This window comes from Nothoprocta perdicaria, unplaced genomic scaffold, assembly GCF_003342845.1.
Source record: "Nothoprocta perdicaria isolate Ctin4 unplaced genomic scaffold, notPer1 scaffold_0, whole genome shotgun sequence".
NCBI lineage: Eukaryota > Metazoa > Chordata > Aves > Tinamiformes > Tinamidae > Nothoprocta > Nothoprocta perdicaria.
In genome coordinates this window covers 13348492-13362175 of record NW_020454092.1, presented here as the reverse complement: position 1 = coordinate 13362175, position 13684 = coordinate 13348492, and the positions used below count along the sequence as shown (strand labels likewise).

The 13684-nt window shown below is 57.8% G+C and overlaps 1 protein-coding gene across 1 annotated transcript in view; it reads right to left on the bottom strand.

The window, feature by feature from the left end:
* Positions 1–1921, bottom strand: part of LOC112942448 (E3 ubiquitin-protein ligase RNF220-like) — a 74606-nt gene extending 72685 nt beyond the window's left edge. The window contains exon 1 of the mRNA XM_026033392.1: positions 1798–1921. Coding sequence (XP_025889177.1) covers positions 1798–1838 — 41 coding nt within the window. The 5' untranslated portion in view covers positions 1839–1921. The remainder of the gene's footprint in view (positions 1–1797) is intronic.
* Positions 1922–13684: the final 11763 nt, after the last annotated feature.

The following is a 13684-nucleotide window of genomic DNA, read 5'->3' as shown; positions in this document are numbered from 1 at the left end:
ATTTATGATTGCGTTGCAAATCGTTAAGGTTTATTAAAACTTAACAGCGCAAGCTATGATTGGCTGCATCCTCTTTAAATTTAAAATAAAATAAAATAAAATAAAATAAAATAAAATAAAATAAAATAAAATAAAATAAAAGGGTGGGGGAGGAGAAGGGCCGTTGGAAGGCAGCCCCCCGGTTCGCTCCTGCCCATCAGACTGATAAGGAACAGCTGCTCGGCCATTTCGGTAACGAGCCCGTATTGGCAGGGAGCGGCCGGGGCTGCCGGTGCCCGTCACGTTTATAGGCCTACATTTTATTTTTATGTTTATTGGGTTATTTGAGATCATTATTAGTTTCTCTCTCTCCCCTCGTCGACGTGCTCTTGCTCCCGGCTCTTCCAGGCGGCCAAGGTGGGGGAATGGGAGAAGGCGCTGCGCCGCTCCCCGGGACCGGAGCCGCCTGCATCCCGCGCCTGGTGCCACAGGGATGCTCGTGCCCATTCCCAAACCAGTGCAGAGCAGCCTCTATGGCCCAAGCCCATGGGCTGGACCCAATGTTATCTATCACRGCGCGGAGCAGGTCGTTATTTAATAATTAATAACGACCTCCGGTGCTTCTTGGCCGCCTGCGCGGGCGTGCGGAGCGGGCGGGAAGCGCGGGCGAGCCGCAGCGAGCTGTCTCCTCTCTAACTGCCGCGGTTATTTAAAGGAATAATGCCATTCTTTTTCATTTGTCAGCTGGCCCACAATGGCCCTTGTCACGCTTTATGATTTAGGGTTTCCTCTCCTTTCCCATTAAACGCCACCTTCCCATCACCGCCTCGCGCCAGCCACCCTCCGCTGCTGGCTCGCGCTCCCAGCTCCGCTCCGATATTGGCCCAACTTCTTTGATGGGCTCCTCCGAGCACTAATTGCTTCTGTTCATTTAAACCTGTTCGCTAATTTGCTGTGGCCCTTTATTAAGTTGGATGCGGCCCAAATTACGCCATAAATTACGCTCGCGAGGGGAGCGGGTGTCGCGGGGGATAAATGGGCTGGCTGCTCCCTCCTTCCCCCCAGCTCTTCCTCTGCATCCCTGCTGGGGGGGCGATGGATGGGAGCTCCCCCATCCTGCTGCGCTTGGGGCATCTCAGACCCACTTTTGGGGGGGCTTGGCTTCATYTCTCTCCTCGATTGGTTATTGCTCATTTTATAGGAAAAAGACCCTGTGCTGAGCACAGGCTGGGCTGCATCCTGCTTCCTCTGCCAGAGCTACGCAAGCCCCGGTGCCCCGACCCACATGTACACACGTGCACACACGTTCTGCCTCCCTTTCCTACCACCTGGTGACGTAACTTAGCTCCTAGTCGGCAGTTTGATTTCTTTTCTCACCTTTTAATGACCGGGGAATTCATTAATAATTGAAATAAACACGCTCTTTTCCAAGACTGCTGAGTTTTATTAAGGCAGGGATCTGCCAACCCTTGGCCATAGCCATTTCCTAAATAACTGCTAGCAGTTAAAACGCAATTATTATTATTATTTTTTTTTAACAGAGGACTTAGCTGTGCTGGGGAAAGCAGAAGACAGTGCGGGACAGTGGAGGAGCACTGCAATACTTGGCTAAGGACCTGCTCCAACATGGGAYAGCACTAAATGTCCCCAAATTGGACAACTGAGAGGAACTGAACTAACTGATGGGGTAGGAGAAAAGTGGATTTGGGGCTTATTAACCCCCCTGCAGAGCGGGAGTTTTCAAAGCCCATCAGAGTGGTGTGGAGCTGGGAGGCTCGGACTGCCCAAGTGCCTGGCCGGGTGCCGGTGGCTCCTTACCTGATGTTGAGCTGCGTGAGCTTCTCCAGCTCCTGCTCCATGTGCTCCTGCAGCTCGCCGGGGCGGAGCAGCACCTGGCAGATGGGGCAGATGGGAGCCTGGCTGTCGAASAGCGTCGCCTTCTTTTTGCCTGCAGGGAGGACAAGAGGGGAGGAAGCTTCAGCTTCAGGCAYGGCACCCTGAGCAGGGACCTGTGGATGGAGCCCACGCTCCCAGCCCGAGGAACCGCAGAGCCCCTGGGCCTGGGGGTCCCCCAAGGCAGCTGCTCACCTGCCTCGAGCCCCAACACAGATGGGYGAGCGCTGGGTCCCAAGAGGACCCCCCACCTCAGCAGGAGGGACGTGTGGGGCCTCCTCGGCCCCCRAAACGCTGCCCTTGCGCTTGGCCAGCACAGCCAGATTTCCCCGTTTCGGTCCCTGCTCCTCAGCCAATTTCCTCCAGCTTGGAAACTTTATTGCCCCCTCTATAAGGAATATACGGCGTCTATTTAACATAAAATAAAACTCTAAGCAAACAATGAAGTTTCCATAAAACAGGAAAGCCCATGGGGCCCCCGGCCCCTCTCGCCCGGCTGTATTAGCAGCTCTGCTCATGAGAGGGCGTGCGGAGCCCGGCTCACAYGGCTCCAGCGGGGAGAAACAACCTTTACAGCCGCCTGTTGTCAGCTCGGGCGAACCCTCCTGCTGGATTATTTATTTATGCGTTAGACATGGATCAAATTGGTTAAATCTGAGGGAGAGGCAGTAATGCACAATAAAGCAGCCGGCGCTGGATACGAGGGGGCTACGTGCAACGYGGCCTCCCAATCAGAAGCCAAAAGGTGCCATTTTATGGCTCCTAATGACGGTAGAGCCCAGTTAAATGAATCCCCATTAAAGGAATAGACCTTCTCAAAGGATAAAACAYTGGTGCGAGCAGCTTTACCGGGTCCCCGCGGCTCGCGGCGCGGGCGTTTAACGAGAGAAGGGTCTGGCACAGGCTTGGAGTGACCTTGGCTCATCCTTGCGGGCGCGCGGGCAGAGCCGACGTGCCCGGCTGCACGGGGCGGCCCGCGGGGCACTCGCAGGCCTCCCCTTCCACCCACCGTGGGGGAAACTGAGGCACGGGGGTGGCAAGTCAGAGCAAGGCTATGGAGGTGGCTTCCGAGTTGGCCACTGATGAGGAGCGCTCCTGCTTGCGGATGGTGGCGAAGGCTCCATCCCTCCTTGGGGCTTCCCCACCATTCACACGCAGAGCCACGGATGGATCCTCACGGACCCCCTCTCCCAGGCACAGGCTCTGCCCTCGCCCCGCTCCGTGCTCAAATAATGCTCAGAAACCAGCCCGAACCCAAACCTGCCGCTCCCGCTGACCTTGCGGGAAAGGTCGGCATTCCAGCAATTCCTGCTGGAACTTTTCCACTTTTGTGTCGCCGGGGCCCAGAATAGCCCGGCAGCGTCCCCGAGCACCTGCTATTTATAAGCGCGGCTTGTGCACGGAACAATGCTGCCGTCTGCGCCTCCCTCCCAAACAAACCGGCAGCCTCCGGGGGACGGGAAATCCTGCTGCATCCCGCTGCGGGGCCGGCAAAGGCGCTGCCGCYGCCACGAGCCCTCCGCATCCGCACTGCGAGATGCCAGGGGCAGCATCCCGTGGATTTGGCTCTCCAGGGAGCCGGGGGTGTTTGCTGCAGGAGACGCAGGGTGGCCCTGGATGCCGGGACTCCGCTGGATCCCAGTGGCTCTGCTGGGATGGGTGGCCTGGGAGCAGAGCTCGCTCCTCGCCGGCTCTTTGGACGTGTGCTGGGGAACAAGGAGGGATCTCGGGCCATGCGAAAGCCTCTTGCTGCCTTCCCCGGCCATTGCGAGCCCCAGAAATGAGCAGCAGCGGCCTCAGCCAGCGGCGACGCTAACGATATTGTAATGAATTCAAGCGCAGGGAGGCTGTGACAGCTGTCACGCCGCATCCGCACGGAGCGGCCCTGACAGCGGGGACAGATGCGCCCGCTCCGGCGAGCACGAGCGGCCGGTGCCCGCGCAGCCACGTCCCTGCCGCGCGCTGCCAGCTCCAGCGCAGCGCCACGGGCAGCCCGGCCCGCGGCCCCGGGCGGACAGCCCCGTGTGGGGCAATGGCCGTGCCAGGCAGCGCGGAGGGGACAGCAAGTGCCTGTCACGGCCGGGAGAGCCGCTCCCGGGACACCCTCCCCGGCCCTTTCCAGGCTTTGGGGTCTGGGCAGCTGTGTTTTTGTTTGCCCGGCCCCTCTCTCTCGCCTTGGCTCTCCAGGCTGAGCTGCAGTGTTTACCCTGGGCCGCCGGCCCCGCGCTCGCTGGGGCCAGGGAGATGAAAGGGCAGCGCCGGGCGCTCCCGCTGCTCCCCGCTCTGCCCGCCCCGAGGAAATGTTTAACTTCAAGTGCCGAAACCCAATATTTCCTGCTCTGAAAGCCGAGACGCAAACGCACCCYGCGCCGAGGAGTTTTTCTGCTGGTTCCTTTGGAGGGAGCCTGCAAGTGGATCCCGGCCCTGGCGGGGATCAAACTGAACCCTCCTGTTCCCTGTAGCGATCCTGGTCCTTCTTACAGYGGTCAGAAAGCAGCATAATCCTGCTGATTCCCGCAGTCCTCCTGATTCACTGCAAAGTGACTGGAAAGAGGAGCAGGGCTCCAGGCTTGGAGCTGGGCTGCGGGTCACAGCATTGCAGCATCAGCAGGGCCCCCCCTGCACCCCCATCACATATCCCACACCAAATGCTCGATGTCCTGAGCCAAAGGAAGGGTCCAGCAACAGCCTCACTACCCCAGGCACTGCCTCAGAGACCAGGAGCAGACATCATGAGGTCCCACCMCAAGATCCACCATGAGATCCCACCACAAGATCCAGCACAAGATCCACCACGAGATTCCAGCACGAGATCTACCACAAGATCCAGCATGAGATCCCATCATGAGCTCGACAGCAAGGTCGKAGCCTGCAAGGACTCGGGAGGGGAGCAGCATCTCCACTGGGGACCCTCATTAGCTCCCATAACAATTTCCCTCTGTCCGGCTTCATCCCCTTAAGTTCCTGAGACAGCCAATGCAGAGATGCACCAGGAACCCATCTACGTACTACTGAAGGCCTCGCTGAGGCGAATCCCTTRCATGCCTGCTGCACACAAGCTGGGAGATCCCGCCTTGCGGAGCATTTAAGCGGAAACCGGGGAGCGAGCCAGCACTGCGGGCCCGGGCAGCCCCTGGGCACTGTGCAGCACGGGGCGGGCAGCGCGCCCACGCCGCTCCCCACGTGCCAAGCTCGCGGGACGCGAGGGCTCGGCAAGCTGCCAAAGGAATGCAATGAGTGGGGTTTGATCCCACGTGCTCAGCGCAGCGGGCGAGGGCTGCCCCGCGGGCACATGCGAGRGGACATCGGGAGGGACACGCGCTCGGCAGGGATGTTCCCTGCTGCACATGGAGCAAGGACCTGCTCGCTCCGGCCTAAGGGCCGTCCCGGGCTGTAACTGGAGGGCACCTGCTCAGCATCCGGTCCTTCCTCGTGGCCATCTGAAACTCTCCCCTGCTTCACCTTGTCCCTAGGAGGACGAGCGCTTCTCCCAATTTTCCAGCCTCTCAAGCAGTTTTCCACTTGTCTGAGTACAGAACTCCCATTCCCCTGTGATGCCTCCCCCCATTTCATCCTCCTATTTCCCCCTCGTTCTCTTTTAAACACTCCATCATTTAAACCCAATCAAAGCCAGTGGATCTGAAACTCTTTTGAATAGAAATGACCCCATTCTGCGGCCCTGCGGCCCCGGGTTGTGCTTCCTGGGCTGCTCCGAACCAGGTGGGTGGTAATGGAAGTGCTGACACAGGCTCCTTGACAGCATCACCGCTGCCAGCGCCTGTAATAACCCCTCCCGGCTCCCCCTCGCCTCAGCCTCCACGGCGATTATTTCCCACTCGATGATGGGCCGGCTGTTATTTGTGTACTGATAGCAGATATCTCATGTGACAGCCTCCTTCCCTTCCAGCTCAAAAAACGGTAATTCAAAGGAAGCCCCATATTAGCTTGGGAATAGCCGAATGCCAGCTCTTCTCCCCACCAGCCGCGGGTGGCTGAAGGGGAGACGGCATCTGGGRCGACTTCCAGGAGCAAAAACTGATCAGTAATAAAGTTAGAGGGGGTGAACAGCGTTGCTCTTTGCTGTTCGGTCCCCCTGACCATGGGGCTGGACCATGCATGTTATTACTGGGCTGATTCCAGTGCCATGCCCCGACTGTGCCCTTTTCCGCAGGGACCGAGCTGCACTTTGGAGGTCTGCGTGGGCGAGGAGGGGAGATGGGGTCCTGAGAAGCGGCTTTTCCTGATCAAAAAGGCTTCTGAGGAGGCACCTCTCCGCGCTTTGCAGAGCATGGAGCGCTCCATGTCCACAGCTGGACACAGGTCGTGTTTGACACGGCGCAAGCAGGAGCCCGGCACGGGGCGGTTCCACACAGGGCTGAAATGAGTTGGGTACAGGACGGGGAGGCACAGAAGGACCCAACAACTTCCTACAACTGCACGAGCAAACTGGGGTGCAGCAAAGAGCCAAGCTCAGCCCCGGGCACCCCGGCGCAGAGCGTGTCCGGAGCCCGGCTCCCGCGGCAAAGGCTGGGGCTGCCAACCCACACCGCAAATGTACCCATATCTCCCAGGGCAAAAGAACTACAGATGGATGCAAGGCGGAAAAGCTGGCTAAAATATTGATTTTCTTCCAAAGGAATGAGCTGCTCCTGCAGCTGCCTCTGCAGGTGAGCTGGGTACCGGGGTCCCAGCTTTTCCGCAGCTGTACGTCACGCGGCGACACGCAGTCACACCGGCTGGGGACGCAGCCCACAGCCGCCCCGTGGGCACAAAATGCGCGTTCGAGTAGGGGCCTGGGCCCCTCGGAGGCTGTTTTGAGGGCTGGTCCTTGGAAGAGAGGCAGGGCCCATCCTGGCTCATCCAGCAGCACGTTCCCAACGGGAGCCAGCGGCGGGGGAGATGCCCAAAGCCACCTCCCGCGTGTGCCGGCCCGCAATCCGCGCACCTCGCGGCTGCCCATCGCCGGGTGGAAGAAGATGGATTGAGCCGGGCAATAATTTAAGAAACTGAGTGAGTCTGTACATCCAATCACTTTACAAATCAGGGGAAAAGGAGAGAGGAGGAAAGGGAAAGGGGGGGGGGAAGAAGTGAAAAGGCCGCGCAGGGAAATGCATCACAATTACTGTCTCGGCTCTAATGAGGAGCCTGTCATGAGGCTGTCATCCTGCGGAAAGCCACCTACTCAGAAAGATTCAATAAAAAAGTAGCAGAGAGATAAAAAAGAGATATATTTCAGCCCTTGCTAATATTCTTTTCATTTGTCCCAGCACAAAATAAGATACTGCACTTAACCGGCTCCGTTAAAATGAAAAGGGGGGGGGCGGGAAGGGAGCAGCATTGATCAATACCACTAAAAGCCGGGAGACACGGTGATGGAGTGCAATTTTTTTGTCTGTGCTGAAGCAGAGCAGCGGCCCGGGCGGGGTAATTTATGATCCGCACGCACGCCGGCTAACTCCAGGCTGACAAGACAATGAATTCCCGATGAGAGGGCCGCGGGCGGCCGGGAGGGCTGCGGAGGGAGYGCCCGGCGGCAGCCGATGTGGACACGGACACCATGGACATGGACATGGACACGGGCCCTGGCCTGGCTCCCGTCGTGCTGCATCCAGCCCGGTGCGAGATGCGGCTCGGGGCGGCCCGACGCCGGCCCCGGCCCGGAGCTCCTCTCCTGCAGCCGGGACAGGCCTGTGACCTGCCGGGAGCCTGCGCGGTGCTGGGATGGAGCAACCCAAAGCACWGCGGGGAACGCGGACAGGGACAGATAAGAACAGGTTCTTCCCACCGCAGATTCCCTGTTGCTGTCGGGGTAAGTCCCTGGACAAGCTCAGGGACACGGYGGGGAAAGCCGGGGCTCCTCGGCCCCCCTGCCCCTTCCCAAAGCACAGTCCCAGGGGACGGCTGGCCCTCCCGCAGCARCGGGTGCTTGGCAGCGGTGGCAGCGCAGGGATGATCCAGGTCCACCCTGCAGCTCTCACCCTCAGCCTGGGCACCCAACATCCCCCATCAGCCGCCTCCTTGGCCGCCCTCGTCCTGTGGGGCTTGTCCTGCCATGCGGCTAAGCRGCCACCGGGCTCTGAGCAGGGGGCTGCAGGGCCCCCACCCGGAGCTGGGGGGACCGAGGGGCCCTGCAGGCAATTTGTGGCCCTCGGGCTCGCAGCACGGGCAGGACGGCCRGGGCCGTTTGCTCCCAGGGCAATCGCAGGACCACAACGCACGTCTGAAATGGGGTGCCCGGCTGGCGGGACTGAGCAGATGAGGAACAGCATTTCCTCCGTGTCTCTGAAAAGGTCCTTCCTCACAGGAGCTTGTGCAGTGAGGCATTTCCAGCAGCTCCCCCACCTTCCAACCTCTCGCACTTGCTGCAACACGGGGCACAGCCACGGCGGGCCCAGGGTGTGGAGAGCAGCTCTGCGTCCTCTCCTGCTCCTCAGCCGTCTCGAGCAGCCAGTGCCGCTGGCCTCGCTTGCTGCTACAAGGTCACTTTCTGTCCCCTGCTCTGCTGGCCACCGAGCTGGGACAGCTGCTGGTCCTGAGCAGCGAGCTGGAGGAGAGGAGCAGCCTGGAAACGGGGACAGCACCGTGCACTTCTGGGCGGTGCAACAAGAGCCTGGGTCGCGCGGCCAGGGAGCCGCCGGGCACACGGCTCCCGCCCCATGAAGGGCAGTGAAACAGCCAAATTTCCACGCAGCCCCACGGCTCCCGTGCCCTTGACTCGGAGGGCGGCCTGTTGCGTTGGAGATAGACTGGGGCGCCTGTAATTTGAAGGGGGTGATGGGGCCGAGTCCTTCCCTGCCTCCCACCCACTGCCTCCCCCCGACTTTCCTCTCTTCTCCTCTCCTCCCTCGGGGGTGTGTGGGGCACATATCGAAAACACAGATATTGAACTGTCAAAACTATTTCCTACAAGAAAATAGATTCATCAGCTTGCAGCACGCAGGGTCATTGCCACATTTTCCCCTCGCGCCAGCACCTGCACATGCCGGCGCATACCCAATGCCTCTTCGCAGCACCGGCACTTTAGCTTGTAGCTCAGGGCCCTTAAGTGACTTTGAGAAATGGATAATCGATTATAATTCCATGGGCCTCTCTGCAGATTTATCCGGAGAATGTATAAAAGCCAGGGCTTGGGAGAAGCGGCTCCTTCTGGCCAACACGTCGATTGCCTGCGCTCTCCGTGCCCGGCTCGGAAAATCGCATCCCGAGCACGACTCTGTTTAATCCATCAGTACACAATCAATGCACTCTGTAATCAACTCTTGATCACTTAATTTTACACATGTTGGCTGAATCCCTTTGTTTAATCACTAGATCAGGCCGTGTGGCTGGGCTGCCCCCTCCCCACTTCACCYTCCCTGACCCCCGGCACCACCAAACGCTGCCCGGAGCCTTCATTTCACCTTGAGGAAGAGCTCCCGTGAGCCGCGAGCCGGCAGTGAAAGGGCAGAAAGGAAAACACAGAGAGAGAAAAAAATAACTCCGGAAAGAAAGAAAATATTTTCCCTCCTGTGTCTTCCTAGAACTTGGCCCGGCCGTTTTCTTTTTTTTTACCCACATAAAAGAAATCTCCACTGGAATTTAAGAGCCAGATGTTGGGCTGCATGAACGAAAGACCTGAGCCTTGGGGGATAAGAGGGACCGGCAGGTCTGGGGTCCCTGGGGGATTCACAGCACCCATCGCGTGGCATCACTGGCTCGGCCCAGCCTGCCCAGCTCCTCCTCACCCCGTTATGATTCTGCCAAGGCCGTTACGAGCAGCGCGTCTTGTCCCTTCCCTCCCRGCGGCATCCTTGGGAACGTTGCTCCCACCTCGCCAGGGGCCATCCTCCTCTGCATGGGAGCCTGGGGTGGCGGATGCACCCAACGCGGTTCCTTGGCATTCCGGGGTGATTCACATCTCCGACCTGAGCCCACGTCACCCTGCACTCGTGCTCCGCCAGCAACCRGGGCCAGCGCCCACAGGGACAGTCGTTGTGCACTGAAATTCGCTGGGATTTTACCTGTGCTCCTCTCATCCTGCTGTCAAATAACCCTTTCCAAGAAGAGTTTGTTGCRTTTTAATTCCCCATGAGCACCTGCAGGCTGAGGGAAAGGGGACCAGGTACTTGCAGTTCAGATTTGGGCCTGTTTTAACCAGCCATATGGGTCACACACAGCATGCCTCATACCTGAGCAGAGCAGTGGGAATTCATCACCCGCTCTTGCAGGGCAAATCTTCCTTTTCTGAAGAGGCTTTGAGGCTGCTGCTCGAATGTGGCACGTGGAGCAACCACCRCTCCTGCTTCCTTGCAGGAATAAATGATGGGCCACGCTTGAGCAAGTGGGATCTTTAAGCACCATTGCCAGGGGAGTGTGCAAATGTTAGCTTTGCACAGGAAACCCACACAAAACTGCATGTTGACACCGAGAGGCCGCTTGTAGGACAAAGCAGGCGCGGATGTTTAAAGAGAATTCCAGTTGCTATCCTACAGCAAATAGTCTTCAAAGAGCCCCTGGAGCTCTCGGCTTCTCAGCATGGAAAGAGGAGCTTGTACAAGATGAAACACAAATAAATAGTTTACCGTATAAAAGATATCCAGGGCAAAGAGTTAGATGCAAGTTTTAGATCTCACATTAGCCAGCTGGGGTTTTATTGGTCCCCAAGTCAAAACTGTAAATAAAGCACAAACCTAAGCCGCATACTGTCAAACTGTATATATTTTTTTAAATGCTTAATTGCACTCAAGAGCACCAAGTGGGGAACCGGTGCATAGAGCATCACAAGGCAGCCTGCTGGGCTCTTAGAGAGTGTAAATCCAAGAGCTGGACAAGTGCAGGGTTTTACCCTGGGATCTGCTGGCAGGTGGAGACTGCCCTGGCTTGGCTCATCTGGCCACAGCATCCAAGGCTCCTCCCRCCTCAGATCTAGCACTGAACTAGGCTGGAAAAAGATGACGACGGATTGAAAAAGTCCTGGCGCAGCTGCATTGAACCCCTCTGAAGACGAGCAGGGAGAGGGGGACTGGCCAAAGGGGAGCCTCCCGCTGTCACCCACAGGCCAACACGGCCGGTGACAGTGTCACAGCCCTCCTAGGTTTATCCAGGTGGAGGGAGGGAAATGAGAAAAAAAAAAAAAGAAAAAAATAAAAAGCACAACAACCTGCCAAGGACTAATTAATATTTAATTTACTGCAAAATGTACTTATTATTCCCAAGTAATTGGCCAACCGCACAGCTGTGACCACTAATGAATAGAGGGGGGACAAGATGCAGGGACAGGAGGTGGCTGGGGGAGCGCAGGGTTGGTGTTGCCTTTGATCAGACCACGCTGCCTGCCTTTAATGTGCATAATAAGAAAACTTAAACAGCTTTTTCCTTTTTTTTTTTAAGGATCTGAATGCAGCCGTGACGCCGCTAATGGATTGCGCTTAGCTTATTGCACTGTAATCGCCCCTATTATCGCTGCAACTTTAACGAGGGGGAAGGAAAGGACTTTGGAGGATGGCATTTGCAAATAGCTTGTTGAGTAACATTGGTGCTAAACGCAGCGAAAACAGTTGAGCCCGGCTTACTGCGACGCCCTGCCTGGCCTGCGGTACCTGAGGCACTCACCATCCCTGTCTCCATTGCTGCTTCCCGCTCCCTCATTGAGCTCTGGCCTCATTTAACGCTACGGATGGGAAATATTTTTTGAGTGGCTAACAGCAGCGGCTCGGCTGCAGGCCCGGGGAACATTTCAGAGCAGTTTCTCTCCATGGCTTGTTCTGTGGAGAGGTAATTTCGCCCTGGCGGGGTTGCTGCCGGGGGATGTGGGTGGCATGGGTGCCACCGCGAGTCCTACTTTGCTCCCTCGCTCTCGAGTGCCCTTGGCTGGGTCCCCACCTGCCCACCCTGGCTCGCTGTTCACTTCCATGGCAGCGGCTGTCCCTGGAGCTGAGGAGCAGGACAAGGCCAGGGCCACTGTCCCCCCGCCTTGAGCATCACTTGCGCCCTCTGCCACCACTTCCCTGCATCCATGACCACAAATAAAGGCCTGGCCATGGATCCAAGGACTCCTTCGGCAGCATGAAGACCTCGGGCCACATTCCCACCTGGGTGTAAATCCAAGGCAGCTCCGTGTACCACGGCGGCGCGAGAGCCAGGTCAGCACTTGGCACCCGGGCGCCGCTCGGCRTCCAAGCCGGCGGAGCGCTCGGCTCAGAGACGCTCCGTCCCGGCCGCCCGCGGCTCCCGCTCGCGGGCCCTCGCCGCCTCCTTCCTCCCCCGGCCTAAAGCAAACAGCGGAGCAGACGCCGGGGCAGCCGGGGGGGACGGCGGCGCCGCCRGGAGGCCCCGAGGCTGGAGGCAGTTCAGAGGCGAGCGGCGGGACGGAGCCGCGGGCGCCTGTGTCGCTTGGCAGGGCTGTGTCGCTGGCGCAGGCGTCGGGCCGTGCTCGGGTGCTGCAAACACGTGCTTGGGGCTAGAAGGGGGAAAAAACGGGAGCCCAGGGCAAGCTGGAGCCACGCTTCAGCCCCGTCCCGCAAGCGCTCGGCCACGGCGGCCTCTCCGTGCCGCTGCATGGAGGTTCCTCTGGCAGGCAGAGCTGGCACCCGCCTCGGCTCTGCGCCGCCTCCCCGCTGCCACGCTGGGACCGCGACAGGGCTGGCTGTCACCCGCAGTTTGCTTTTGTGTTTTATTAAACCCGATCAGAGAGGAGCCTTTTTTTTTTTGGTTCTACCTCAAGGCGGCACTAAGTCGTCCTCGGCATGTGCCAAAATAATAATTAATGCGGATTTGATTAGCGCCTGGTGCATGGGGAGGTTGGCGTGCTTTGCAAGCAGGAGCCCCAGCTGCCTGCTGCCCTGGGGTGCAACTTGTCCCCGTTCCCAAGTTCTGTGCCGCGGGGAATGGAGTCTTGGGGCTTGGATAGAAGCGGGGGACACCGGACACCCCCCTTCCCGCTGCCTGAGCTCCCTCATCGTCCCACGCTTGCAGCCCTCCTTTCTAAAAGGAACACAATTCCTGCTCTTTCCCGCATTTTGGCTCCCTTCTCCGTTCAGACCTCAAGCCCTTGAGGACCAGGGCTGTGTTTGAACAGCACCTCGTGCTACAGGGCGCCGATCCTAAGAAGTCAGAGTATTAAACAATATCCTCAAAATGGCAGGATATCCAGATGTTAGGAGCCTGACAATATAGGATAGTAAATAATAAAGACAAGTGATGCTCTTTCTGGCTCCCAGCCCTCTGCTTGCCCGRGCACAGGCGAGTTGGGGGGAGTCTTTTTGTCAACACCCCTCGATCCTCCTCCGCCAGCCCTCCCGGAATAAAAACCCTACGCAGGCAGAAACGCCGCCCCGGGGAATTTCGAGAGCTGACGAGATAGGCACTATTGATGTACAAATATAAACGCCTCTATTTCGGCGGCGGCTTCGCGGGCCCTAAACCTGAGCTGCAAAGTGGATTGTTGGGTTCGATTTGTCAAACTGGGAGGCTGGCAAGTTTGGGCAGCTTCGCAGACTGTGTTTTATGGAACCTTTCAGGAACCCTCAATAAAAAATGTATTAGATTAGTAATTTGAGTCCCAAATGACCAATTTGAAACGATTGCTTTCTTATGATTTTTCTGAAAGTGCCTGTTTCGTGAGAAATTGCTTGAAAAATCAGGCAGAGTTTTTAGAGACAGCTGTAACAGCACACACGAGGGCTGGGCRTGATGGGTTAGGAGAACATTCATTTAATTGAGAAAGGGAAAAAATCTTATTTCTCGCCTCCTCCGTCTTCCCCTGGCTTCAGTATTATCATAATAAGGAGCTATTCTGAAACACTTCTCTAGGAAGCAAAGCGTCTGATTAAGC